This window comes from Caenorhabditis briggsae (genome assembly GCF_000004555.2).
Source record: "Caenorhabditis briggsae complete genome, chrI, whole genome shotgun sequence".
Lineage (NCBI taxonomy): Eukaryota > Metazoa > Nematoda > Chromadorea > Rhabditida > Rhabditidae > Caenorhabditis > Caenorhabditis briggsae.
This window is the reverse complement of record NC_013489.2, coordinates 298914-325937: the sequence shown is the minus strand read 5'-3', so window position 1 is coordinate 325937 and position 27024 is coordinate 298914. Positions and strand designations below refer to the sequence as shown.

General features: G+C 41.1%; 2 protein-coding genes across 2 annotated transcripts in view; one reads left to right on the top strand and one right to left on the bottom strand.

The window, feature by feature from the left end:
* CBG11883 overlaps positions 1 to 6359 on the top strand; it is a gene marked incomplete at both ends in the record, with an annotated part of 6941 nt that extends 582 nt beyond the window's left edge. The window contains 5 exons of the mRNA XM_045242313.1: positions 2774 to 2970; positions 3666 to 4063; positions 4511 to 5293; positions 5525 to 5760; positions 6254 to 6359. Coding sequence (XP_045094695.1) covers positions 2774 to 2970; positions 3666 to 4063; positions 4511 to 5293; positions 5525 to 5760; positions 6254 to 6359 — 1720 coding nt within the window. The remainder of the gene's footprint in view (positions 1 to 2773; positions 2971 to 3665; positions 4064 to 4510; positions 5294 to 5524; positions 5761 to 6253) is intronic.
* Positions 6360 to 8115: 1756 nt separating this feature from the next.
* Positions 8116 to 27024, bottom strand: part of Cbr-lrp-1 — a gene marked incomplete at both ends in the record, with an annotated part of 22969 nt that continues 4060 nt past the window's right edge. Inside the window, 19 exons of the mRNA XM_045242262.1 lie at positions 8116 to 8240; positions 8822 to 9068; positions 9729 to 11371; positions 11607 to 12081; positions 12129 to 14176; positions 14359 to 14505; positions 14570 to 18233; positions 18486 to 19214; positions 19259 to 20308; positions 20341 to 20640; positions 21087 to 22145; positions 22202 to 22505; positions 23070 to 23351; positions 23403 to 24037; positions 24453 to 24636; positions 25076 to 25264; positions 25313 to 25808; positions 25988 to 26224; positions 26408 to 26546. Of these exons, the coding sequence (XP_045094694.1) occupies positions 8116 to 8240; positions 8822 to 9068; positions 9729 to 11371; positions 11607 to 12081; positions 12129 to 14176; positions 14359 to 14505; positions 14570 to 18233; positions 18486 to 19214; positions 19259 to 20308; positions 20341 to 20640; positions 21087 to 22145; positions 22202 to 22505; positions 23070 to 23351; positions 23403 to 24037; positions 24453 to 24636; positions 25076 to 25264; positions 25313 to 25808; positions 25988 to 26224; positions 26408 to 26546 (13953 nt within the window). The remainder of the gene's footprint in view (positions 8241 to 8821; positions 9069 to 9728; positions 11372 to 11606; positions 12082 to 12128; positions 14177 to 14358; positions 14506 to 14569; positions 18234 to 18485; positions 19215 to 19258; positions 20309 to 20340; positions 20641 to 21086; positions 22146 to 22201; positions 22506 to 23069; positions 23352 to 23402; positions 24038 to 24452; positions 24637 to 25075; positions 25265 to 25312; positions 25809 to 25987; positions 26225 to 26407; positions 26547 to 27024) is intronic.

Here is a 27024-nt window from a genome sequence, read left to right as displayed (position 1 = left end):
GGCCAAAACCGCGAAAAAATCGAGAAAAGTCGATAAAAAGGAAAAAAATAAGACAACAATTTTGCGAAAATATTTATTGTTGGGTTACGGTAGCACTCGTTTGCCGGCTGTGTTTTCGAAAATTCTCCTTGAAATACGGTGACCTAACTTGTGTGAAAATTCGGCCACAACTCCAATTTTTTGCACAAGAATAATACCAGAAAAGTGGCGGAAATCGACTGAAAAAATATTTTTTAAAAATGAACGGAAAAAAACAGTGAAAATCAGATATTTTTACTCGAAAGTGTCGAAATTCGAACGAAAAAGACATTTCTGACTAAAATTAAAGGTGTGCGGTGAAAAATTGTATGGCTTTATTTTGTGCAGAAATCCATGTAGAATCCCAAAAAAAATAAAGAAAAAATTCAAAAAATTCCTTCATTGAGAAAAAACGGCATCGAAAAGTCAAAGTTGTATCTGGTGGCCCAGCGGCCAGGTGGGAGNTTTCTANGNCAACTGCTCGCGAAATTTGAATTTTTTCGCGCTTTTACCGGCAGTTGGCCTAGAAAACTCACACCTGGCCACTAGGCCACCGGTTCCCACTTTGACGCTTCGATGCCGTTTTCCTCAATGAAGGAATTTTTTTGAATTTTTTCTTTATTTTTATGTGAATCTACATGGATTTCTGCACAAAATAAAGCCATAAAATTTTTCACCGCAAACCACCTTTAACTAGAAAACGACCGAAAATCAAATTTCTTCACATGAAAAAGATTCTGAAAATCTGCTAAAAATTAGAAAAAAATTTCAGAATTGACTAAAAAAGCAACAAGAAATCCCAAGTGTTTTGACCTCAAAAGTTTCAGAATTCGGCCGAAATTTAGCGAATTTCCTGCCCAAATATATCAAATATTCAGCGACATTTCTGCAAAAATGAACTAAAAATGATTTGATTCGACATTCCGATTAGCGCCTAAAAATAGCAAAAAATCACAAAATTCGAAGTTTTCACAAAAAACTGAAAAAAGTACATTTCCATCAAAATTTCTTTAAAATGTCAGAGTCTGAAAATCACTGTTTTAGTGAAAGTTTTCCTTGATTTTTGAGAGCTAAAATGCTCATTTTCTTCAAAATTTATCCATAAAAATTGTTACTCAACAACCCAAATTTTCGATTTTTGCACGTTTTCTCTCCCCATTGTGCACCCGTTTTCCCTCTCTATCTCTTCCAATTTTCCCTCTCTTTCGAACGAAACAAAAAAAAAAGAAACCAATAAATCATAATCGTTCTTTGAAATCTCTTCTTGTCTCTCCTCGAAATGTTTATGATCGTTTTCTCTTGAGTGATTAGTAGTTGAATTATTTGTCATGTGACCCATTCTCTTCAGGGGAAGAGGACAACAAAAAGAAATTGATGTCATTTTGAAAGAAGAAAACAGAAGAACAGTTCAGGGGTGCGACGAAAAATAAACAAACACATTGGTACCAGGAATGAGCAGTGACTTGAAAGCATCGATATTTTCGAAATGATTCACATCGGAATACTGTATCTTGTCTATGAACGAAGTTAGATTGGCTTCTAATCTTGTTCACAGACAAGATACAGTAATCCAAATATTATCATTTTGTAGCTCTTGAATTCTTCTATCATATCCACTTTAGTTCTGCGAAAAATTCCGAGACCAGGGTCCGTTTTAGGACCGTTTCTCTTGCTTAAAAATTATCAGTGAATCATTCTGAAATTGATAACTAAAAATCGGTCATGGGTGCATACTTTTGTTTTTCCTCTTCTTTTTTTTGAGTCCTATTTTTCTGGGTGGGGGATTCCCTCAAATTTCTTCAAAAGACACAAACAAAGAAATCAAAATTAAATAGATGTCCCAACAGGTCTAAAGAACACATTTCTCTTGTGACACATCAGCTTGATCTGTTTACCAATCGGAAGGATCCCTGAGGGTTCACGTGCACGCCACATGGTCTCTTCTGACCCAGAAATTAAAAAAAAGAGAAAGAAAAACAAAGTATGATCAGAAATATTGAGAGGGAGAGAAGTTTCAGACACTAATTCGCACTACCGTAAATCCTATAATAGAAGGACCCCTAAGTTTTAGCTTTGAGCCAATTTATCTCGGTTCCTGAGTTTAAAAAAAATTGGTCAACTGATAAATTGTTTATCATAATATCCTACACATTTTATCGGTTGACACAATTTTGATAATTCTTATAGGAGCTGAGATGATTGAGCTCAAACTTGACAGTATAAGGGCCCTTCTATTACAGGTTTTACGGTAAATTGATTTCGATTTTTGAAAATCACGCTTAAGAAAATTGAAGTCTTGAAGGAGAGGGATCAGGGAAAATACGTTTTTTTTTAAACAACTACCATAACCCCGTCATCTCATGAGCAATCGAAAAATGGACTCCATTTTTGGGTTTAGCAAATCAAGAGCATCAAAATTAGCCTAAACACGGCGTACTTTAGAGAAAAACTACAGTAACCCGACTGGTTTTAGAGATAAACTGGTGAAAATGGAATTTTTGAATTCAGAAAGTAGTGTGCTTCAAGATAAGTCTAAACGGAACCCATTTTGGTTGAATTTGAAATGTTATTATTTAAAAAAATAACATGCGCTTTTAAATCCCTAAAAGTTTATATTTTTGTCAAAAATTACGATCTGCCTCGAAAATTTACACTTCTAAAGAAAAACAAAAACAAAAAAAATTGACCCCAAAAACACTAAAACACAACATGTATCTAGTTTTCTCTTTCTTCTAATCAGAATCTAACTTTTCAGATGTTCGTGTCTAACAATTCGATGTTCATCGTCTTCATCGTCTTCTGGTGGTAATGATAACGGAGGAGACGGTGGCAATAACGGAAACAATGGGGGAGGCGGAGACTTGACGAACGCGCCGCCCAACAAGGCGATTCAATCATTCGGACAGTGTCGACACTGCTCGAAACCGCTAAAGCCGTTGCCGACGCTAACGCGTGAGTTCTTTTTTTGGGACTGGGATTTTAGATTTGGCTTCGGGAGGTTTCAGAACCCGACGCTTGGGAACCACGAATTCGAATGCATTCGAATGCAGAAAACTTTTGAAACGTCGTGGTTCCGAAACGTCGGGTTCTAAAAGCTCCCGGAGCCTTAGATTTGGATTTCTCAGGTTTTAGGACCTTCCTAGTTCGGGCCGGAAAAGGAAGGACACTGATCTTTATTATATATTAAAAACTTTTTTTTTGGTTGTAAGAAAATAAAAAGAATAGGAAAATCATTGTCTTGATTTTAGATTCTTTGATTCTTAGAATTTCGGATTTTGGATCACCGATTTTTTTGGGATCGATCGAATTTTCAGCATTTTGAAATACTAAAAATGCCTCAAACTTCAGGATTTTTGAATTTTTAGATGTTGGTATTCTGAACGAGTTGTTGACTTTGGAATCTTTTAAGATTTTTAAGCTCGAATCTTTGAATCTTTGATCTTTCTGATTCTTGGGTTTTTAGACTTCCAGAGCCCACTATACAACCTATGAACCATAGGATGTCTGACCCCACTGTTTACCATGACCCCATAAACATTGTTCTGTGTCATTTGTGACCGTTGAAATGTTTTTGACAAGGTCCTGTCTAGACCATGTAACCTTACACCATCTACCCCTCAATACAAACACCCTTCTTCTTTTTGCAGCCTCAAATCGATATATCCACTGTGACAATTGCAATAAGCTCTACTTTGCCAACTATTTCGAGGACGCCAAAAACATGTTCTCCAAACAGTTCATTCGAAAAACGCCACCATATCCGACACAAATCGCCGAATACCTGGACAAGTTCGTCGTTGGACAGAAGAAGGCAAAGAAGACGTTGGCTGTCGGCGTCTATCAACATTATCGACGTCTCGAGCATAATATCGAGTCGGGAGCATCGTCGATTTATCAGACGCACGCGCAGACGCAGACGGCTTCTGGAGCAGGAAAATCAGATGGTGGAGATTCAAAAATGCCACGTGGCGTTTTCTATCAGGATGAGATGCGATTGGGACAAATGGCGAGCAGCGAGTTGAGGAATTCGTTGATGCAGCAGCAGGTTGGGAAATTGGGAATATTTGAAATTGGGGGGGGGGGGGGAACGGTGACTACAGTAATCCAATACTCGGCTACTTTGTAAAATACGAAAAAATTTAACTACAGTAACCCAATTGGGCCTGTATATCAAAGCAGACAATGAGCATGGTGGCCGTGAAAAAGCTAGGCCGTATTTCCTGAATTTTTGAAATTTTCTGAAGTACTATAATCCTTTCGCGCTTTTTTTTTCAATTTCCCATCGATTTTCGTCATCAAAAATCATCGAAAATTGGGCGAAAAATGGCAAAAACGTTCTTTCGAAGTACAGTAACCCAAACACAAAAAAGGCTCGCTTTTCCCATCGGTCTGTATTATTTTGATTTGAAAGGTTTACGATTTTGAGTCCATTCACAACATATCTACAGTATCCCAATAGCCTGCACATCAAACTCAAATGCAATTGTTTCAGAGTAACAATCAACCTCCATCAACGTCCACCCATATGCATCACCAGCATCAAAGCCAACAACAATCCTCACGAAATGCGCCGCCCACTTTTCGATCACTTCCAGAAAAAGAGCAAGCCGTTCGTCTGGAAAAATCCAACATTCTCCTAGTCGGACCCTCTGGAGTCGGCAAAACGTTCCTGACCCAGACGCTAGCCAGAGTGCTCGATGTCCCAATTGCCCTGTGTGATTGCACATCGATGACACAAGCCGGATACGTTGGAGAAGACGTGGAGAGTGTGATTCAGAAGTTAGTCCAAGCGGCAGGAGGAAATGTGGAAAAGGCTCAGCAAGGAATTGTGTTTCTCGATGAAGTGGACAAGATTGCAGCGGCAAATGAAGGACACTCTGCCGCATATCGAGATGTGTCTGGAGAAGGTGTACAACACGCGCTCCTGAAGCTGGTTGAGGGTACTGTAGTGAATGTGAAATCGGGAAAGAAGGGAATGGGATCACAACAGGATCAGGTGCAAATTGATACCTCGGATATTCTATTCATTGCGTCTGGAGCATTCAGTAATTTGGATAAAATCGTTGGACGACGTCTGGACAAGAAGGCGTTGGGATTCGGAACGGCTTCAGGGAACGTCAGAATCTCGACGGACGACTCGAACTCGGAAATTATGAGAAAACGAGATGAGCTGCTGGGAAAAGCGGATCAAGGGGATTTGATTAGTTTTGGAATGGTACCCGAGTTGGTTGGTAGATTCCCCGTGCTCGTGCCCTTCCATTCGTTTGATAAGCAGGTAAGGCTCTCACCGTGAGGAGCATGGTGGCCTAGAAAAAGCAAGGCCATATTTTTCAAAATCTGAATTATTTTTTTTTTCAAAAAATAAAGAGAGTTTGGAAAATTGCAAAAACTCTGAAAATTCAAAAATCTATAATTTTTTCGAAAATTTAGTTTTGAATTTCAAATATTACTGTAATATTTGAAAATCGAAAAAAGAAACCAATTCTGAATCTTGCCTATTTTCCAGATGCTCGTCCGCGTGATGACGGAACCTCAGAATTCGCTGCTCGCCCAACTTAAACTTCAATTCGGCATCGACAACGTGGATCTGTCATTCTCTGCCGAAGCGCTGGAACAAGTTGCTCAGCTGGCTTTGGAGAGAAAAACCGGAGCCCGTGCTCTTCGTTCGATTCTGGAGGCGGCGCTTTTAGAAGCGAAGTTTACAGTGCCTGGATCCGATATTGAATCCGTACATGTTAGCAGGTGAGAAATTTCTAAATTGTGAAAATTCAAAAATTCTGAAAATTAAAAAAAATCGAAATTCCATAAATTTTTCAATTTTTCTCATACATGCGACCGGGCCTTTGCCGGGCTCTTCGCGGGCCTTGCCAGAGTGTCTTTCAAAAACATTATTTTCAGATCAATCAAGTTAGATATGATAAAGCTCGGCGAGTTCCACAAAATGATACTATTTGAAGAACTGTGTCTTGTCTATGAACAAAGTTACAAGTCTTAAAGTGCCCGGGCCTTGCCGCGTCGGCCCGAACCTCTGTTTTTTGTCTGTAACTTTAACCATAGACAAGACACCGTTCTCCAAATGACATCATTTTGTAGCACTCGTTGAGTTCTATCATTACTATTCAGTTGGTCTAAAAACATTAGTTCCAAAAGACACTATGACAGATCCCGCGAAGGCCCGGCAAAGGCCCGGTCGCAAGTATGATGTTTTTTTTAAAAATTTATTTCAAATTTCCAGAGAAGCAATTATCGGAGAAAAAGAAGTCGAATACTCGCGCCGAAAGCCACAAGTCGCCGAGGAAGAGGAATCGTCGACGCCCATCAAAAAATCAGCAGTCGCATAATTTGTCTCTATTTCTCCCCCTTCCCTCCGATTTCTCGAAAAAATTCTAATCATTTTTTATTCCTATGGGTTCCTCTTTTCTTCTTTTTTAAATTGAAGCGATTCTTCCGTTTTTCTGTACACACCTCCTCTCGCCGAATCTCTCAGCGGTTTCTTTTTCCTTTACTTTTTCAACTTTTCTTTGCTTTTTTTTTGGTATTACTGTAGGTTTTTTCTTTAGCTCCCTTTTTTGATTTTTTATGATGGTTAGTGTTGTTGGCATTGTGCCAGCATCTGGCCATTAGTCTCTTATACACTCGAAAACTTCTTATGTACATATGATGGTATTTTTTTGAATAATATCTGAAATGATGGATTCTTTAAGATCGAAAAAAACAGAATCTAATTTCATCTAGTTGAAAATGACCGAAAAATTGAATTTCAAAGAGAAGGTACAGTAGTTTTTGGATTTCAAAACTATGTATAATAATATTAAAAATTCGGAAAAGTCAAGATTCTCAGAATCCGGATTTTCAGGTTCCTTGGAAACCCGAAGTGTAGGATTGTAAAATTGTCAGATTAACGTTTTTTTTTAATTTACAAAAAATCGGAATTCGCAAAAATCCAGAAGTCTAGATTTAGAATTCAAAAGATTTAGAGTTTTGAATTTTCACATTTTCCCGAATTTGAAAAATTTTCGGGATCAATTTTTTGTTTTTTTTGTTGTGAAAAATCAATTAGAAAAAGTTACAGTAATCTATGGGATTCAAAAACTACAGTTTTTCAAAGATTACTGTAGATTTCGAGTTGTTGAAAATAGGCGTTTTTCAGTGAAAAATTACACCAAAATCGCCAGTTTTTCTGATGAAAAATGAGATTTAAAAACCGTAAAAATCGGAATTTTCAGCAAAAAAATTCCCATTTTCAGCCAAAATTCACCAAAAGCGAAATTTTCCAATTTTTCAAAATATTCAACTAAAAATTCACAAAAAAAAAAAATAATTTTTACTAAAAACTATATATTTTTTCAGTTTTAATTCCCAAAAATGATCTAAAAGCCCAAAATTTTTCCAGATTTCCTGCTATCGACAAATCATGTCAATTCAAAGTTAAGTGCAATTTTTTTCTAGGATTACCGTAATCTTGAAAAATTTTTGAAAACTTTATAAACGAAACAAATGTTTGAGTCACATCTTTGAATATTACTGTAGTTTTCGAATTTCAAAGATTACTGAAGGTTTTTTTTTTAATTTGAAAGATTATTGAAGTTTTTGAATTTCAGATTGCTGAATTTCTTGAATTTCCAACATTACTGTACTTTTTGAATTTCAAAGGTTACTGTAGTTTTTAGAATTTTCAAATTCATTAAAAAAAACAAAAAAAATGATTTGATAATAATTTATTATTATGACTATTATAATAGGATGTAATATGTTTTGACACAGAAATTCATAGAAAATTTCTTTAAAAATGAAAATTTTACACGTGTGATCAATACCACGCGGGGGGATCTGGGGAAGGGAAAAATTGGGGTCAAGAAATGGAAAAAAATTTAGAAGTCTAGTTTTTTCAAAAAAATAAAAAATAATGAAAGTGGAAGAAAATTCTAACAGGCACATGGTAAAACAATGAAAATGGAAGGCACTTTTGAAGAAGAAAAAATCATGAAACTGAAAAAAAACTTTGAAATGCATGTACAACAAAAGATAAGGATTAGATACTATTATTACAGAGAATCAGAGAAATTTTCGGGGGAAAAGAGCGGGAAATCAAAATTTTTAGACGTCGGAAACTTCAGAATCCGGATCGTACAGGGGATTGTCGACACGAAGTGTCTCCTCTTTTTTCTCCTTTTTGTTGGGTCGGGCCGGAATTGGAGGTTTCGAGATTTCCACTTTTGGAACTGAAAATTTTTTGGCTTTCAGAAAAAACACTTTTAAATTGAATCACAGAATCTCAGAAACTCAGATTTTCCAAAATTCAAAAAGTCTGGAACACAGAAATTCGGAAATTTAGAATATCTCGATTTCAGAATCTAAGAATCATAAGATTTGTTTTAAATTTCAAAACTTCTGGATTTTAAAAATTTCAAGATTTAAAAAATTCAATGTTCAGAAATCCAAAATCTCAAGATCCAATAATCTGGGAACCTGAAAATCCTAAGTATCCTGGAATCCTTAAAATCGAAGAATCTCAGAATTCCAGAACATGAGAACTTTTTTAAAAACTTCGGACTTTTGAAAACGATTTTTGGAGTTTTTGGGATTTTTTGAGATTTTTGTAGATTTTCGAATTTTCGAAAAGTTTTGTTTTTTTGGAATTTGATTATTAGAATCTAAGAATCTCAGAATATTAGATAAACAGTTTTCAGAATTTTTTTTGGATTTCAAAATTTCGGAATTTCAGATTCTTCAAAACGATTTTTTTGGAATTTTAGAATTTCAGAATTTCAGAATCCTAAAAATCCTAAAACCTAAAACGTACCAATAACTTGATCCGATGTCTTCACTTCAATCTCATCTTGGTTGAATGTAGGTGGTACAAAAGAAGAAGAAGCAGAAGACGTAGATGGTCCATTTGGTGACATGGCTGATGACGTGGATGGTCGATTATCAGATCTTGGAGATGACATATCGACGTCTTCTAGATCGTATACTGGATTTGTGAAGGTTGTCGAATCATCGTGCATCGATGTCATTTGTTGCATACTAAACTCGCTTCCGGGGGCATCCTGAAAAAATTTCAATTCAAAAATTCGGGCTCCCCGGATCTAAGGAACTTTGGAGTACTGAGAAAATAACTTTTTTTTACAAATCCATCCTAATGAGATATGTCGCTTCAAACCGCACTTACAAGTTGTTAGTTGGTTACACGCGGTATATCTCATTGGAGCGCATTTGCACAAAAAAGTTGCCAATTACAAACTTGAAGCTCTAGTTTTATTCAGAACACTCTGCAATTTTCAGACAAATCGAAGAATTCTGAAGTACTTTTGTAGGGGTCTGAATTTGACTATGTTATCTATTTCACCTATTTTGGCTTAAAATCTCCATGTTTAAAGCTTTCAAAAATAGTGTCAGAATTTTTTGATTCATCTGATAATTTTCAGGTGTACTAAACAAAAATAGAGCGCCATTTTTGTAATTGACAACTTTTTGCTGCAAACGCGCCCTAATGATATAAAGCACACTAGGTTAGTTTAAAGCGGTACCAGCCACTTGGCTGGTTTGAAACGGTATATCTCTTCAGGACCAAATTTAACTAAAAAGTTGTCATTTACAAAATTAAAGCTCTAGTGTTGTTTAGTATACTCTGAAATTTTCAAAAAACTGAAAAATTCTGAAACATTCTTGTAGGGACCTGAACTTGACTATTTTTCCCATTAACTAACCTGTTTCGACTCCAACACTGGATTACTAAACGAAATGACATTTCCATGGAACGACACACTTCCATCAGCTGCCTCATTCTTTTTGAATAACAGCTGTCGTCGCTTATAAACATTTAATCCAATGAATCCAATCAATCCGAATGCAGCCAAGAATGCCAAAATGTATAATAGAACGGTGAAGAAGTTCTCAGAAAGTGTTCCAATGATTCGTCGGCTAACACTACTTTCCTTATCGCACAAGTCTCCTTCAAAGTCCGATGTACACTCACAGGATCCATCCAAACGACACTTTCCTCCATTTGTGCATTTACACTGCTTAGGCATCGTGAGTGCTTCGACATGTTGAGTTGCACATGATCCATCCATTTGCGGGACGATTCCTTCTGGGCAGAGACAAGCGAATCCACTAGATGGCAGGGTTACGCAGAGATGAGAGCATTGAGCACGCTCACATCCAGATACCACTCGTTGTGTGTCCTTTGCATATTTCTGACTGACTCTTACAGTATGCCCATCTTCAAGATCCGACGCCAACACTGACACTCTTCCTCTTCCGAACTTATCCTGAACGTAGAGCGTCTTTGATTCTCTGCTCAGCCAGTAAATGTGATTTTCGAAGACGTCAACTGCATAAGGAATGTGCTTGTCGTGAACTACAGTAGTCCTATCAGTTCCATCAATGTTCACTGCGTCAACTCTTCGATACTTGGGATCCACCCAATAGATTCTGTTGTTCTTTCCTTCGTCGATAGCCATCGAGGTTGGGGAGAATACAAGATCCTTGACAATAATCTGCCGATGGGTTCCATCCATATCAGCACACTCAATCTTTGCATGGAGACCTGCATCCGAGTAGCAGATACGACCTGCTGATGGTGCTGTGATCAGAGCAGTTGGCTGTTGAAGATGTCCAGCGACGATCTTTTTCACGTATCTCCCATCCGGAAGTGCCAAAAAGATGAATCCAGTGTTCTGATTGTCAATTGGTTCCGACATTCTTTTCTTTCTCGCCGTCACCAAACCATTCTCCACGTCTTCAGATACAGCAGCCACGAAGAGGTTGCCAGTGGTGTAGTCGACAGCAATGGCGGTTGGAACTACTCCCATTCCTGCGAAATCAATATCAAGTTTTTGTCCTTCATGACTCTGATTTCCATTGGAAATTGCACTACGGTAGATTGTCCTTTCACTTCCATCAATCCAATACATCAACTCTTTTCTTGGATCAAATGCAATTCCAATGATATCGCTATCCTCATCATTGGCCTTTGCGGCAGCGTGACGATTGGTTCCAGTACCATGAAGTGACAGTTGTACAAGAGAAGAATCCGCTCCGATCATGACGTTCGCAGCATCTCCCTTCGCTCGACAATCCTTTCCAGTCATTGATCCAACGACTACATTATTCTCGTAATCCTCGTGACATCTGCATAGATAGGATCCTTTGGTGTTGAGGCAGAGTTGGGTGCAAGTGTTGTTTCCAGCACATTCATCGATGTCGATACATTCCTTAGGACTTTGTGGATCGGGACGGAAGCCATCTCGGCAGTGACAGTAGAATCCATCGCGAACATCTGTGCAGATTTGTTTGCAGCCCCCGTTGTTCCCGAATGCTTCGCAGGAAGTCTTGCCTCCGTGTTTGGCTGAAAAGATAATATGAAAATCTGGTTTGAAATTTTTAGATTGATCAGATTCGGGAGCAAGTGATGAGGGAAATCGGAATGACCTTTTCGCACTTTCAGAATTTCGGAATGTTCAGATTTTGTTAAACTTCAGAATATTCTGAAATTATGAATTTTTTATAATCGGAATATTCTAAAGTTTCATTTTTTTAGAATCAGAATATTCTGAAATTCCGAAATTCGTAATGTTTCGAACTCGCGATTTCAACTCTGAATTCCAAACTTAAAAAAATTGGAATGTTTCGAAATTGTCCAAAATTTTGGGAAGTTTGAAAAAACTTACAACATCCGATCTCATCCGACGCATCACCACAATCATCCTTCCTATCACAAGCCAACGTGGCATTCACACATTTTCCATTGGAACACTTGAACTGATCCGATGCACAATCCGATCCTTCCGAGAAGCTAGAGCACATTGACAAATGCTCATCTGAGAAGTCATTTGGTCCACAATCGGGCATTCCATTGCACAGTTGAAGGATGTTCAAGCAGAGACGAGAGTGAGCACAGCGGAAACGAAGTGGAGGATCGCATTGAGCCATTCGGCATTCGGTGGATGTCTCGTCAGAGTTGTCTCCGCAGTCGTTGTCACCGTCGCACATGAATTTGCGTGGGATGCAGACGGAGTTGGCACATTCGAATTCGAAAGGAGAGCATGTTCGGCGAGACTGAAAGTTAATTTTTGAAGATACATTTTCTAGAATTTCTGACTTACCACATCTTCACAATGCAATTCATCAGCTGCATTCGGACAGTCCTTCTTTCTATCACACCACTTATGCTCAGCAATACAAGTACCATCATCGCACTGTCTATGACCAGCCGTACATCTTCGAAGGGTACATTGAGATTCATCGAGTCCATCGCTACACTGAATGGTTCCATCGCAAACCTTGCTTCCTGGAATACACTTCCCATCGTTACATCTGAACTCAGATTCGGAGCATGGGCGAGTAGTTCCACCACAGGAGGCGTCCAGCTCGTCTGAATTGTCTCCACAATCATTCTCGGTATCACACATCCAACGTTTCGGAATACATTTTCCAGTCGTGGCGCATCGGAACTCTCCAACATCGTCGCAAGTTGGACAGCGTTGTTTGTCTTCGTCAGAATTGTCTCTGCAATCGTCTTGACCATTACAGAATGCCCAGTTGGGGATGCATCTGTAGGAGGATGAGCAGCGAGTCCATCCCTTCTTGCATTCGATTTGAGCGCATTCTGGAGTCTCGTCAGATCCATCTCCACAATCATCATCGTTATCACATCTCCACGCCTTGGCGATGCACTTGTTATTGTTGCATCTGAACTCCTCAGCTGTGCAGTTTCGGTCCGGTGACATACAAAGGGAATCAGCCTCGTCTGATCTATCACCACAATCATCATCTCCATCACAAGTGAATCTCTTTGGAATGCATCTCCCAGTTGCCGCACACTTGAACATCCATGGATCACAAGCCTTGTCACAGTTCTGCTCATCAGTTCCATCTCCACAATCATCATTTCCATCGCAGATTTGGAATGGGCGGGTGCAGTTGTGATTGGTGCACTGGAACTCTCCGACTGGACAAATTCGCTGTCCACAGATGCTCTCTCCAGGCTCATCTGATCCGTCTCTACAATCTGGCTCTCCATCGCAATACCACAGTTTTGGAATGCATTTGGCATCGTCGCCACCGCAGGCAAACTGACGATCCGTGCAGTTTGGTTCACAAGTCTTCTGATCGGGAAGAAGCACGAATTGATCTGGACACGAGCAAGTGTATCCATTTCCGCCAGCTCCAATCAAGCAAAGATGAGAACATCCTCCGTTGTTGTCTCCACATGGGTTGGGGTAGGCTGGCTGTTTCATCGGGTGCACGATTCTCAAGTCATTCGGAAGTTGGACAGTCTTCTTGAGCACAGTCTCGTTCTTTCCAGTCCACTTATCACATCTGACAACTTCTCTCAAATTCCAATCAGCCCAGTACAGGTAGTCGTCGAAGATCACCATGGACGAGACGTGGCTGGTACGTTGAGCTGGTATATGACGTCTTCCGTTTCCATCAAAGTCCATGAATCCGATCTCATTCAGATGAGCATCTCCCCAGAAGAGGCGATCCGAGAAATAGTCGATTGCAATCGCATTAGGCCATCCTAGATCATGTTCTGCCAATTTGAAGATTGGATCTGGAAGCTCTGGAGAACCGTCGAGGGCCATTCTTCCGATGTATGGTTGGAGAGACCATTCTGTGAAGAACAAGTATCCCTTTCCTGGATGGATAGCAATTGCCTTTGGTTGTTGGATTCTGTCTCGAATGAGAGTTTTGCAGAATCTACCGTCAAGTTCACAAACTCGAATTGATCTCTCTTGACGATTAAGCATGTAGAGCTTCCGTCCAACCCAGTCCACAGCGATTCCTTCGGTTCCATAGACATTATGTCTTAGGACAGTTTCATAGCTAGATAGTGGAGAATCCATTTCATCCAAGTTGACTCGCAGAAGTCGGAGCTTTCCTTGATCAATAAGATACGCCTTCTTCTCAGTAAGATCGATATCAAGGGAGACAACATTATCAAATCCTTGTGCAGCCAGTTCGTATTTGTTTCCATCCATAGAGATCTTTCTGATGTAGTGTTTGTTGGCCAGAAGGAAGAATGGTTCTGGTTCCATTTCGACACGTTTACAGCTATGATCGTCGCTAGAAAGTTGGTAGCCGTCCACGCACGCGCATTTGTAGGATCCGATCTTGTCGTCGCATTTCTGACTGCATCCCGAGATTCCTTCTGGAAGAAAAAAAAATTGGTTTGGGATTTAGGGTGTGGAGGGTCTAATATTAACCTGTCACTTTTTCTAGGCCATTTACCATGATGGCCTAGAAAGCTCAATTTGCGAGAGTTAGGCCAACATGTTAAAACTACCTGGTGATTTCAACTACGTCGATTTTTTTTGATTTCTAATCGCTTACCGAAGCACTCATTAACATTGTGACAACTCTTCTGATCGGAAACATCAATGGCGAATCCTTCGAAGCAATCACACTTGTATCCGATCTTCTGATCAATGCATTTCTGCTCGCAAAGTGGTTTCTCAGCAAGAGAGCACTCGTCAATGACTGAAAAATAATTTCATAGAATTTTCCAGAAGCTTTCAGTTTTAGTGCCTCTCCCTCAACTTACAGCAAAGCGAGCTCTCATCCGAACGGTCTCCACAATCAAAGTTTCTATCGCACACCTTCGCATCATCGATACATTCTCCGGAAGTGCATTGGAATTGGCTCTTGGAGCATTTCGACGTCTTCTGTCCTGCTGCTGAATTCTTTGGACAGTCCTTTTCATCTGATCCATCCTCACAATCATCATTTCCATCACATCTCCACGAGTTGGGCACACATTTATGATTGGCACATTGCCAGAAATCTGGCTGGCAGGAGGAATACGTGCAATTGGCGTGCTCATCGGAGCCATCGAGGCAGTCGTTATCTCCATCGCACTCCCAGGACGCGTGAATACAGTGTTGGTTGTTGCATCTGAATTCTCCCTTGTTGCACTCCTTCTTCTCGGTTTTACAAAGATCTGTAGACTCGTCCTCTCCTCCAGCACAGGTGACGTCACCGTCGCAAAGCCAGGCTCTGGGGATACACTCGTATTTTGGTTGAGCTAGTTTTGCATTCGATGCGCAATGGAATTCTTGATCGGTGCAGGTTCGGTTACCGCATCCGTGTCTGGCATGCTCATCGGATCCATCTCCACAATCATCCTCTCCATCGCAAATGAACGCACGGGAGATGCACTTGAGATTGTCGCACTGGAACAAGTAGTCACCGACACAGATCTTCTTACCAGAAGTGTCGGTACAGTTAGTGTGAGTCTCATCCCAGCCATCTGAGCAATCATTGTCTCCATCACACTGCCACGTTTCTGGGATACATCTTCCGGATGGGCAACGGACGTAATGTTGGGCACATTGTTGGTTCATACAGAACAATTGATTTTCGTCAGCCTTATCTCCACAATCATCGTAACCATCACAAAGATCGGCTGGTTGAATGCAAATGTTGGTATTTGGGCATCGAATCTTGACTCCACGACAATCAATCGGAAGATTCGGACACGTGGCACGCGACTCATCGGAGACTTGCTCATCGTGACAATCATTGTGACCATCACAAACCTTCGTCTGGTTGATACAATGACCATTTGAGCAAGGGAATGTTCCTTCCGCACATGAGACGGCTGATGGGCAGTCGAGTTCATCAGATCCATCTCCACAATCGTCAATGTGATTGCACTTTTTGGCTGAGTCAATGCAACGGCGATTGGTACACAGGTGGTAACCATCTGGGCAAGCACGAGTGTTACAGTAGTTTGGATTCTCGTCTGAAGCATCTGGACAATCTGGCTTGGAATCACAAGTGGCTCCCAAAAGAATACATGATCCATCTCCACATTGGAAGTTGTATGGTGGCAGACATTCCTTTGCTGGCTCCGAAGAGCTCCCACGGAGCACACATTGAGTTGGATAGTCCTTTCCAGGCTCTTGTACCAATTCATAAGTATCGTTACACGAGCATTGAACCTTACTGGCTGCCAATCCAACATCGTCGGCGATCACAGAGCACAACTGATCACATCCTCCATTGTCATTCTTGCAAAGTTGAGTGGTTAGGGCATTGCAAACTTGGTTACGAGTTCTGACGTCAGATTCACTAGCGAACACTCGGAGGGCTCCCGGGATTCTTCTATTGCTCACGACGTTCTCCAATCCAGATCCAGATTCCTTATCGATTCTGAAGACTCCATTACTTAATGGATCACTCATGTAGAGCCAACGATCCCAGAGATCAAGGGACTTTGCACGATATCCTGAAGCAATGATCTTTCGGTTCTCTCCATTGTAATCGGCGACTTCGATGTTGAGTCTGTTGACATCTGCCCAGTAGATCATCTGGTTTCTGAAGTCGACGGTGATAGCAGCTGGGAGGGAAATCGACTCGGATACAATGACCTTCCGACTTCCACCTGCCAAGTTGGATCTTTCGATTCTTGGCTCGTAGAGTCCTCCGCTAGTCTTGTATCCGGAATCAGACCAGAAAAGAAGGCCAGAACATGGATCGATAGCAAGAGCGTATGTCCAGTCTCCAGAAGCAATCGTCGACAAGTGTTCACCAGCTGCGTCAATAACCATAACCTTTCCACCTCTTCCAGTTGTGAAATAGATCTTTTGAGTCAACCAATCCAACTTCATATCAGAAATATGGCGAACTTCCTTGGCGTGTGCCTGTTTGCTAGCACCGAATACCAGTCTTGGATTCTCAGCGTTGTTCATCGAGAACCAGGAGATGTTCACTCCAATCGGGGATTCGACTACAAAATACACTCTTCTCAGGTTGACATCCACATCAAAAGTCTGGAGATTTGTGATCTCTGGGAATGGTTCCTTGAGTGGTCGAGATGCCTTCACATCTGGTTCGATTGCGGCGTCGATGATCTTATCTCCATCAGAGAACATGAGATAAGTGTCTGGCTCTTCACAAGTTCTTCCCTTCAACACTCCTCTGGCACATGCACAGATTGGTGTCTGGGTTCCAGGTGTGGCGAAGCACAGTTGAGTACAAGGGCTCTTCCGAAGGTTATCAGTGATCTGGCATGGACTGCTGGCTCTCGGTTGATTGGTTGACGAGAACACTGCCACGTCACCAATATCCTTAAGTGATGCGGCAACGGTAGTTGGAGACAAGAGAAGGGAAGTCTGGTTAGGCTTCGAGGTGGCTCGGAAGAGCTTCTCAAGTCTGTTGTCTGTCCAGTACATGTTCTGTCCGTGAAGAGCCACTCCGGCAGCAGATGCGATATCGGATCGAACAAGTTCTGGCGTTCCACCTGTACTTCTGACACGGAAGATTCCATCCAGTTTGGCATCTGACCAATAGATCATTCTGCTGGCAACATCCACTACTAGATCAGTTGGCTCTCCGATCCCAGAAGAAACAATGACCTCGCGACGGGATCCATCCAAGAATGCTCGTTGAATGCTTGGTTTCTGTCCTTGATCTGCCCAATACAAATATCTTGCAACTGGATCCACAGCGATAGAAGATGGAGTCTCTGTCTTGGTGGTTAACAAAATCTTGCGATAGGTTCCATCTAGTTTGGAGACCTCGATGTTGGTTCGTTCAGCGTCGTGGTTGATGAAGTACATGTTGTAATTGATCCAGTCAATAGCCAAACTCTTGATTGTCAATGATCCGATCGAGTCACGAATCACTGCTCTTGGTGCAGACTCTCCGATGGTATAGGCGGTGATTCCCTTGTTGATTCCAGAAGCTTCGGCCACGTAGATGGTCTTTGATTCGAAATCATAATCAACTCCAGTGATGGATAGACCTCCGATTGGTTCCATAGCAACACCCTTGGATTGGGACTCATCGATTGGGTATCCGGTCACCTTTGTCTTGGTAGCAACAATGACAAATGATTCATCGAAGAGTTTACAAGATGTCTGACCATCCTTTGTGAATCCGTTCGCACATGAGCAAGCGTGTTGAGCGAACATTTGTGGGATGCAGATATGATCACAGTTTCCGTTATTGATATGACATGGATGGCTGCTAGAAGACGCTCTTGGTTGGAGCACCTTGATGTTGGCAAGATTCTCAACATCCTTTTTGAAATGGGTCCAAGATGGTGGTTGGGAGTCTCCGAGGATTGTAGCGACTTCGATGGAATCGAAAGCAGAGTCGGCGTAGAATAGGCGATCTCCGTGGAAAGCGAGTCCATTTGGTTGGCGGCCGCCGTCGCTGAGAACGTAGTGACGGTCTTGACCATCGTAGGTAACAGAGGAGATCTGAAAGACAAATTTTTGTTTTCAAAATTGTATAATAGAAGCCGAGAAGAAACGTTAAAACTCTTAACTTTGAGCTCAATTATCTCGGTTGCTGTAAAAGATATCACAAATTTGTTAACTGATAAAATGTGATTCGCAAAACCACCAAAATTTTATCAGTTGACAAAATTTCGATGTCTCTTATAGGAAACGAAATAATCGAGCTCAATGTACAGTAACTCTTTTTTTTCAATTTTTTCAACAACATCTCACCCTTCCAGCCTTGGCTTCCGAGAAGTAGACTCTCTGATTGGTAGTATCCAATGCAATATGATCCAACTCTGCCAAATCATTGCTAGCAATCACCAACGGGTTGCTTCCATCCAATCCAGCTCGTGCGACCTTTGCATCCGAAGCACCGCCTCCTCGATCCAGCCAGAAAACGTATCCCTTATCAGCATCAACAGCAATCGAGACAGGTGTCACCACTGCAGTTGGCGATTGATCGTTGGAAAGAATCACGGATCGATATTGTTTTCCTTGAGTTCGGATCAATTCGATGGTTTGAGTGACCTTGTTTCCGACGACCAAGTTTCGTCCGTTCCAATCGAATCCAAGACAATAAGCATCATCCGGAACCGCCGATGAGAACATTTTTGTCTTATTTCCACCGTTCACAGTACTACGGTAGATAGCCGAGTCCGTTGTGATTTGAGCTAGAGTCTTGGCGTGGTTGGTGTGCTCCAAAATGAACATCTCTTCGCTGAGAGCGTCATAGGCGGCGTCGAAGGCGTTTCCAAGACCGGAAAGTGGGACCATGCCAGCAAGATCTGGGGTTCCGGTTGGGCTTCTTCTAGTCCATGTCGACTCGGAAGACGAATCCATCTCTACTCCGAAGACGTTAGTTTTCTGGATGATGACAAGGAATGGCTTAGCATCGTCGACACACTTCTTTCCAGATCCATCCAATTTTTCTCCCATTGGACATTTGCAAGTGAAGGTCTGAAGAATCAAAAAATTGTAAATTTTCAGAACAAAAAAAAAACAAAACCCACATTCTTATTATTCAACAAACACAAATGACTACATGGGTTGTTGGAGCACGGATTGTTCTTGATCACTGGTTGAAGTGCTGGATGGACAGCGACCACTCCCAAAGCCTTACTGAATGTATGACTTGGATACTCTCCGGTGGTCCCATTTGGATACTTTGGATACACTTGCAACTTCTGAAGTCTTCGATCTGAGTAGTACATCATGTCCTCAAAGATTGCCAACGCGTGTGGATGCTGAACGAATTTTGAGGAGGCGAGAACTTGAGTTCTTCCTGTTCCATCGTAGTTGACAAAATCGATAAAGTCAAGTTTGGAATCCGCAAAGTAGACTCGGTTGGTAGTCAAGTCTAGAGCAATAGTGTTAGGCCAGTAGATCTTGGTTTTGACAATGATCTGACGATCCGATCCATCCATAGAAGCTCTCTCGATGCATGGATTCTGTCCCCAATCTGTCCAGAACATGACTCCTTTCCGTGGATCAACAGCGATACCACGTGGCTGACTGATGTTCTGATGGACCAGCAGTGTTCTCTGTTTTGGATCTTCCAAGTTGGCAACCTCGATTGTGTTGAGGGAGGAGTCAACCCAGTACAGATTTCTTCCAACCCAATCCAACGCGATTCCTTCAGTGATATCCAAACCATCAGAAATGAAAACAGTTGCATTCGTTCCATTTCGATTGGCAGATAGAATCTTTTTCTCTCGGATATCTGACCAATAGATTCGATCCGTAAGACTATCCCAAGCAAGAGCAATCGCATTCTCCACCACTGCTCCAAAAGTGTGCCAATTGTCAAGCTTATGGTCACTATAGTAGATACGATTCCGGTTTGAAACGTAGATTCGAGTATCTTTGACATTGTCCTGAACCTTGCAAGTTCTCTTGTTGGCATCCAGTTCGTATCCTTCTTCACAGGAGCAGGTGAATCCGTGCTTCTCATCTTTGCAGTGTTGGGAGCAGCTGCTAGCATCGAGACACTCGTTTTCAGGTTCGCATTTGGTTTTGTTGACGAGCTGAAAAAGAAATTTCAAAAACTGACACTTCAGATCATTCAGATCTTCAGAAAACTAACCTGTTCTCCTTGCGGACAACTGCAAATCGGACCATTCGGACTGTTATGGCACTTGAATGCGCATCCGGCTCGGTCTGCGGAGCACAAGTCTCTTCCACACCGTCCTCCTTCGTCAGTTCCACCTGGACAATGTCTCTTTCCATCACAGAGTTGGTGTAGAGGGATGCACGTTTCTGGATCATTCTCGCAGGGGACATGTTCGAATGGACACTTCCTTGTGTTCATTGGAGACTTGCATCCACGTTCGGCAGACTCGTCGGAGCCATCGCCGCAGTCGTTTTCGCCGTCGCACAGCCAGTTCTAAAAAAGAGAAGATTGAAATAGGTCTGGTTTTTTGGACAGTTTGAGATCCAAAAATTGAAACTTGATTTTTGAAAATTTAGAATTAGATTTAATTTAGAGTTGATTTAAAATTCAGAGTTGCTTTAGAATTAAAATTTAGAATTGTTAGAATTAGAGCTTCAATAAAAAGGAGAAGCTAGGATTCGTATTTTTAACCTTGCCCTTTTTATCTCGCTCCCTGTGAAAGGTATCAAAAAGTAGTAAACTAACTAAATACTTCTGAATTTATGATAAACATTTTGTCAGTTGGCCACTTTTTGATATTTTTGAAAATAAATAAGATAACTTGAGTCAAAGCTAGAGGTTTTTTTTTGTCACAGGGTATCCAGAAAGCAGAGCCTTACATGTGACGTTTTAAGGTTGTTTTAAAATTCGAAAACTTTTTTGATTTTTCAAGAACTCACATTCAGAATACATCTTCCATTTCCGCACTTGAACTGATCGGCTTTGCACTCTCTTCCCCTAGTACATCCGAATCTTGGCTCATCGGACTCATCATCACAATCCACTTGCCCATCACACTTCCACGACGCCGGAATGCATAATCCAGAAGACACACATTGGAATTGGTCCGATGTACAGGTTTCAGAGGAGACTGCACACGAGTCTTCGTCAGAGCCATCTTCACAATCGTTCTGTCCATCGCAATGATTTCTCAAAGGAACACACTGACGACCATTGGCGCATCTGAACTGAAGAGCCGAGCATTGAACTGGTGGACAGCGTTCTTTATCTTCATCAGTTCCATCGTAACAATCATTATCTCCATCACAAAGCCAATAGATTGGAATACATCTTCCATTGGCGCAGGAGAATTGATTCGCTGCACAAGTGGCATTCCCACAGAGCTCGATCTTCTCATCTGATCCATCTCCACAATCATTGTCACTGTCACATTTCCATTGCTCCGGAATGCATCTGTGGTTGTCGCATTGGAATTTCTTAGCGGAACACACTGGCTTCTGTCCCTCTTTGCAGTACTTGACATCTTCATCAGAATAGTCTCCACAATCGTTATCTCCATCGCATCCGTATTGAGCTGGGATGCACTTTTTGGTGTTTCGACACTTGATGGTGTTCTCGGCGCATTCTGTCTCATGGAAACACTTGTCTCCTTTCTCGTCAACTTCATCTGACTCATCCAAACAATCATTCTCCCCGTCGCACTTCCATTCTTTTGGAATACATCTTCCATTCTTGCAAAGGAATTGAGTTGAGTTGTTTGGGCACAAGACCTCGATGCTTTCTGATTTGTCACGTTGGCAGCTGTGATTGTTGTCCGCGTTGATCTTGAATCCTTCACGACACGCGCATTTGGCTTCGAGAGTGTTCGGGTCGGATTCTGAAGGTGTCGCAAAGCAGAGCTGTGTGCATTGGGAGGCACGGCATGGGTGCTCGCGAGAGTCCTCTGGGATCGGTTGGTTTTGGTGAGAGCAGGCTTTGAGTGAGAAGATGGAGCGTTCCTGAAGAGAAGTTTGGTTTTTTATAGCAGTCCGAGACTTAGAGAAAAGCAACTCACATCAGCTCCAAACTCTCGCACAATCTTGCTTCCTCCTCCATTCTTCTTGTGAACTCTTCTGATGGAATAAGGACGTTGGTGAACGTAATAAATGTACTCATTCAGAATAGTAATAGCCACTGGAATTGGGGTGTCGGTATCCAGAGTGTTCACATTTTTTCCATCTAGATCCATACAAGAGATGGTCTTCAGTAGGGTGTCTCCCCAGCAGATGCGGTCCTCTTCAAAGTCAATGGCCATTTCTGATGGGCGTCCGAGGGTGGTATTCCGGATGACTTGACAGTTGGTTCCGTCGATGTGGCATCTGGAAGTGCGTTTAGAAAATTGGACTTTGATTTGTTAGAATCCGAATTTTGAATTTTTTCTCTTTAAGCTATTATCCTTTAACTGTAACGGGCAGGCCGAACTTTCCTAGATGTAGCTACCGTATATGCTCTAATGGAAGCCTGCACTCTGAGATCAATTATCTCGGTTCCTTTAAGGGATATCAAAAATTTGTCAACTGAGAAAATATTGGGGATATTATGATAAATAATTTATCCGTTGACAAAATTTTGATATCTCTCCCAGGAACCGAGGAACAGTGGCTTAAAGTTGACATGTTGGTGACTATCGACTAAAAACTCTAAATTTTGGAAAACCTGAAATTTTCAGAAAAAAACTTTTTGTCAAGTTTAAAATCTCTCAAAAACGTTTTTTATCAAATAACATGTGCTAAAAATAACTATCTTATGCACTCTTTTTCTGCATTTTTATTATTTTTTAAATAAAAATTGCACAGGTGGCTCAATGGGATTTTCGAAATTCCCACTACCAATCTGACGAAAATTACTGATATTGGATTTAAAAAATCAGAATGAAAACTCACTTATAGATAGCAGCTGGTCTCATTGCCTCTGCATAGAACAACAATCCCTTCCATGGATGCACAACCACTGATACTGGATCTCTGAGCTCTGTGAGCAGTTGTCTTCTAACCAACTCATCCGGTTGAACCAATCCAGTTTCTCCAATTTTCACAACCTCCAAACTGTTTCTAATATTGTCTACATAGTACAATTGCTTGCTAATCCAGTCAAAGGACATTGAGAAGAGTCCATCGTTATGAGTGACTAGCACTGGCGCTGATCCTTCTCCATCGGGGCGGATTCTGAATGGTCATTTTGAACAAGGGGGGAGGGTTTTAAATTCAAAATCATACCTATAAATAGTGTTATCCATGATATCAGCATAGAAGAAAGAGTTGCCATGAACATCGCACTCCACTTCAAAATACATTCCGATTCTTCTTTGAGAAATTGGCGAGATTGGAAGAACAGCTTCGGCCAAAGCCTTTTCAGCGATTTCTGGGAAGATACCTCTGACGATCTTGTTGCTGGAGAACAACAAATAATCAATAGAATCAATACATCTCTTTCCATTAACCAGCTTCTGCCCAATAGGACACGCACACTTGTATCCAACACCGAATCCTCCATTATCCTTCGACAGGATACACATTCCTTCGCAATCCGCGTTGGTACATGGATTCTCAATCTTCATGGCGAGACACTCGGATTGTCCGGGTCCGGGTTGAGCCATCGGGTGATACGCGGAGATTCCCATTGGGAAGACGTTGTTCTCAGTGTTGCTCCAGAGAAGTTTAGTGTCGGATCCAAATTTCTCGACTTGAACAACGCCGAGGCGGGTCCAGTCGGTCCAGTAGAGATATTGATCGAAGAGAGCGAGACCGAATGGATGAGGAACTGTGTTCATGCCTTGGGCAACAATTCGACGGTCGTTTCCCTGGAGAAAAAAGTGTTTAGGTGGCGGGAATTCAAAATCGACTAGAAGTTTCTATTGAGACCAGCATGACTTGATGTACCCCACGATCCTTCAGTAAATGCTCTAAGAGGTTCACCATATACCTACAGTTTGAGCTTAATTATCTCATTTTCTGTACAAGACATCAAAAAGTGGTTATATAACAAAATAATCATCATAATATCACCAATATTTTATTGTTGACAGACTTTTTAGGACCGAGATAATAGAGCTCGAAGTAAACGTATAAGGTGGTCATCTATTAGAGAATTTACAACGAGAATACAAATTGACTACTAGATAATAGAACCCTTCTATTGGAACCAGTATCCTAGAATACATCAAAGGTGTTTTAACATAAAAATAGGGCTAGGCTGGGCCAAAAATGGGTTGACTATCCGAACCAGAGCACACTAGACCGTAGCTTTAAAAATCTAGGTTTTGAAACTCTTACTTGATAATCAATAGATTCCAATCGATCAACTTTGGGATCAACCCAGTAGACTCGCTTAGCAGTGATATCGACAACGATTCCGGACACTTGATGGGTGTGAGTGTTGACCAAAGTGCGACGATTCGTTCCATCCATTGCGGCAGCTTCGATTTTCAGCTGATTTGTGAAGAACATTTCTCTGGAATAATATATGTTTAAATTTTGTAATTTTGAGTTGTTTGAAGCTTTTTAAGCTCATCATCTGGGGTTGCTGTCCCCGACAACCCGTAAACTTTGAGCGAGTTTATCTCGGTTCCTGTGAAAGGTATCAAAAAGTGCTCAATTAACAAAATGTTAGCCATGATATCAAAAACATTTTGTTAATTGACCACTTTTTGATATATTTTACAGGAAATGAGATAAATTGTCTCAAAGTTAAGGGCCGGCGCTAGGCGTATGCTGTCGGCCCTGACAGCGCAGGCACGGCTTTTTTACGGTCCGTGGTTTAAAAATCGTTATTTGAATATAGTCAAAACAATTATCAATTTGTAGATCTAGTTGAGTTCTACATTTTCTTTGTTGTTTCGCTCCGAAATTCCAATTTTGAACCGAGTTATGCGCCTTTAAAATACACTAACCCTCTAAGTGGATCCAGAGCAATATCCAATGGAAGAGTGAGTCCATCGGCAAGAAGAACAGTTCTCCGATCTCCATCATATGAGGAGACGTCGATTCTTCTGGATCCAGATTCAATAATATACAAAGTGTTGGTAATCCAGTCAACGGCCAAGCAGCGGGGATAGACAAGAGATTTGAGGCTGAGCTTCCTGAAAAAAAAACCACATAGAGGAGATGGCTTCTGTTGTTGAGCTCACTTAATCTGTGAAATTTCTCCTTCATCATCGACGTCAGCACTAAACGCCGAGTGTGCCAATCGATCAGTCCAGAAGATTTTTCGATCTCCATAATCGAAATCAATTCCATAAATGAACTCTCCAGAAGCCAACTTCTTAACCTCTTCATCTGGATTCTTTGGATTCAATCGATACAGACCCTCTCTTCTCGCCACGAACAATTTCATTTTATCAGCATTATTCGAGATACAGTAACCTCTCATCGTCAGATTATCCTTTCCTGGTCCATGATCCATTTGAAGTGTGAAACAGTCTCCAAGACAAGAGCATGTGAAGCCGGGGCGATGGTTCGCGCATAGCTGGTCACAGTAGCCAAACTCAGCACACTCATTGATATCGGAACAAGTGCGATGGAAACGGTCGTCGAGTTTGTATCCAGATGGACAGGTGCATTCTCCTCCGTGAGGGGATGGATGACATCCGGCTTGGCAACCGAGGGATGGGCAGAGATTTTGGGCTGGAATTTTAGAATTTTTTTGAGGCATAAATAGCGGAATTATGATCTTATGTAGAGATAGTATAACGCTTCGAGCCTGTAGTAGAAAGCTCAACTACAAAAAAATGGGGGTCTATTTTCATTCAATTACTTCAAAAAGTTTGAGCCATTAAATTCTAGACCACGAATAGAAAACTCACAACATTGTTGCTCATCAGCTCCATCTGCACAATCCTTTGATCCATCGCACAGTTTCAATTGCTCAATACAGTGTCCAGTACCCGGACAATTCCATTTTCCAGGTGGACATCTGTATTCTCCACACTCCTCCTCATCAGAATTATCACCACAATCGTCATAGTAGTCACAACGGAACTTTCGCGGTTGACAACGTTTGTTTTTACATTGAAACTCGTTGGCTGTGCACTTTTTGAACTCTGCAAAATATGCGCTCTATTGAGAACTTTTTTAAAAGGATGGATTATCTCGGCTCCTGTGAAAGATATCAAAAAGTGGTTAACTGACAAAATGTTTATCATATTATCATAAATATTTTGTTAGTTGACCATTTTTTGATATCTCTCATAGGAAATGATAAAAATTGGGTTGAAAATTCTTACCACACGTCTCTGGCTCATCGGATCCATCTGCACAATCCTTGGAGCCATCGCAAACCCAAGACTTTTGAATGCATTGCGTCTTGTCAGCACAACGGAATTGATATTGGAAGCAGGCGGTGTGATTACGAGAGCACGAGTCCTGTGGAAGAGAAAATTTAGTTCGGCCGAAGTTTTTCAAGATCTAGGCGACCCTCCACGCCTCGCTCTTTGAGCTTGATTATCTTGGCTCTTTTAAGAGATATCAAAAAATTGTCAACTGATAAAATGTTGGTGATATTATGCCAAATATTTAATCAGTTGACAATTTTTTATATCTCTTACTAGGGAAGGTTGTTTGTGGGGTATGGGACTTCGTTATGAGACCTATATCATTCGAAAGCTGAAAATGAGACATTTTCAAAAGAACTTGGACAAACAAAAGCTGTGTGAAAGTGTTTAGTGTTGATTAACGAAATAGTCAAAAACTAGATATTACTTAAAACATTTAAGAAAGTACAATTTTTCAGTATCAAAATGAAATTTTTTTGAAAAATGCGTTCGGAACATTTTGAAGATTTCCACAAAGACCGAGAACAAAAACCAAAAAAACAAAGGAGAGAGAAATCGACCCCCACCCT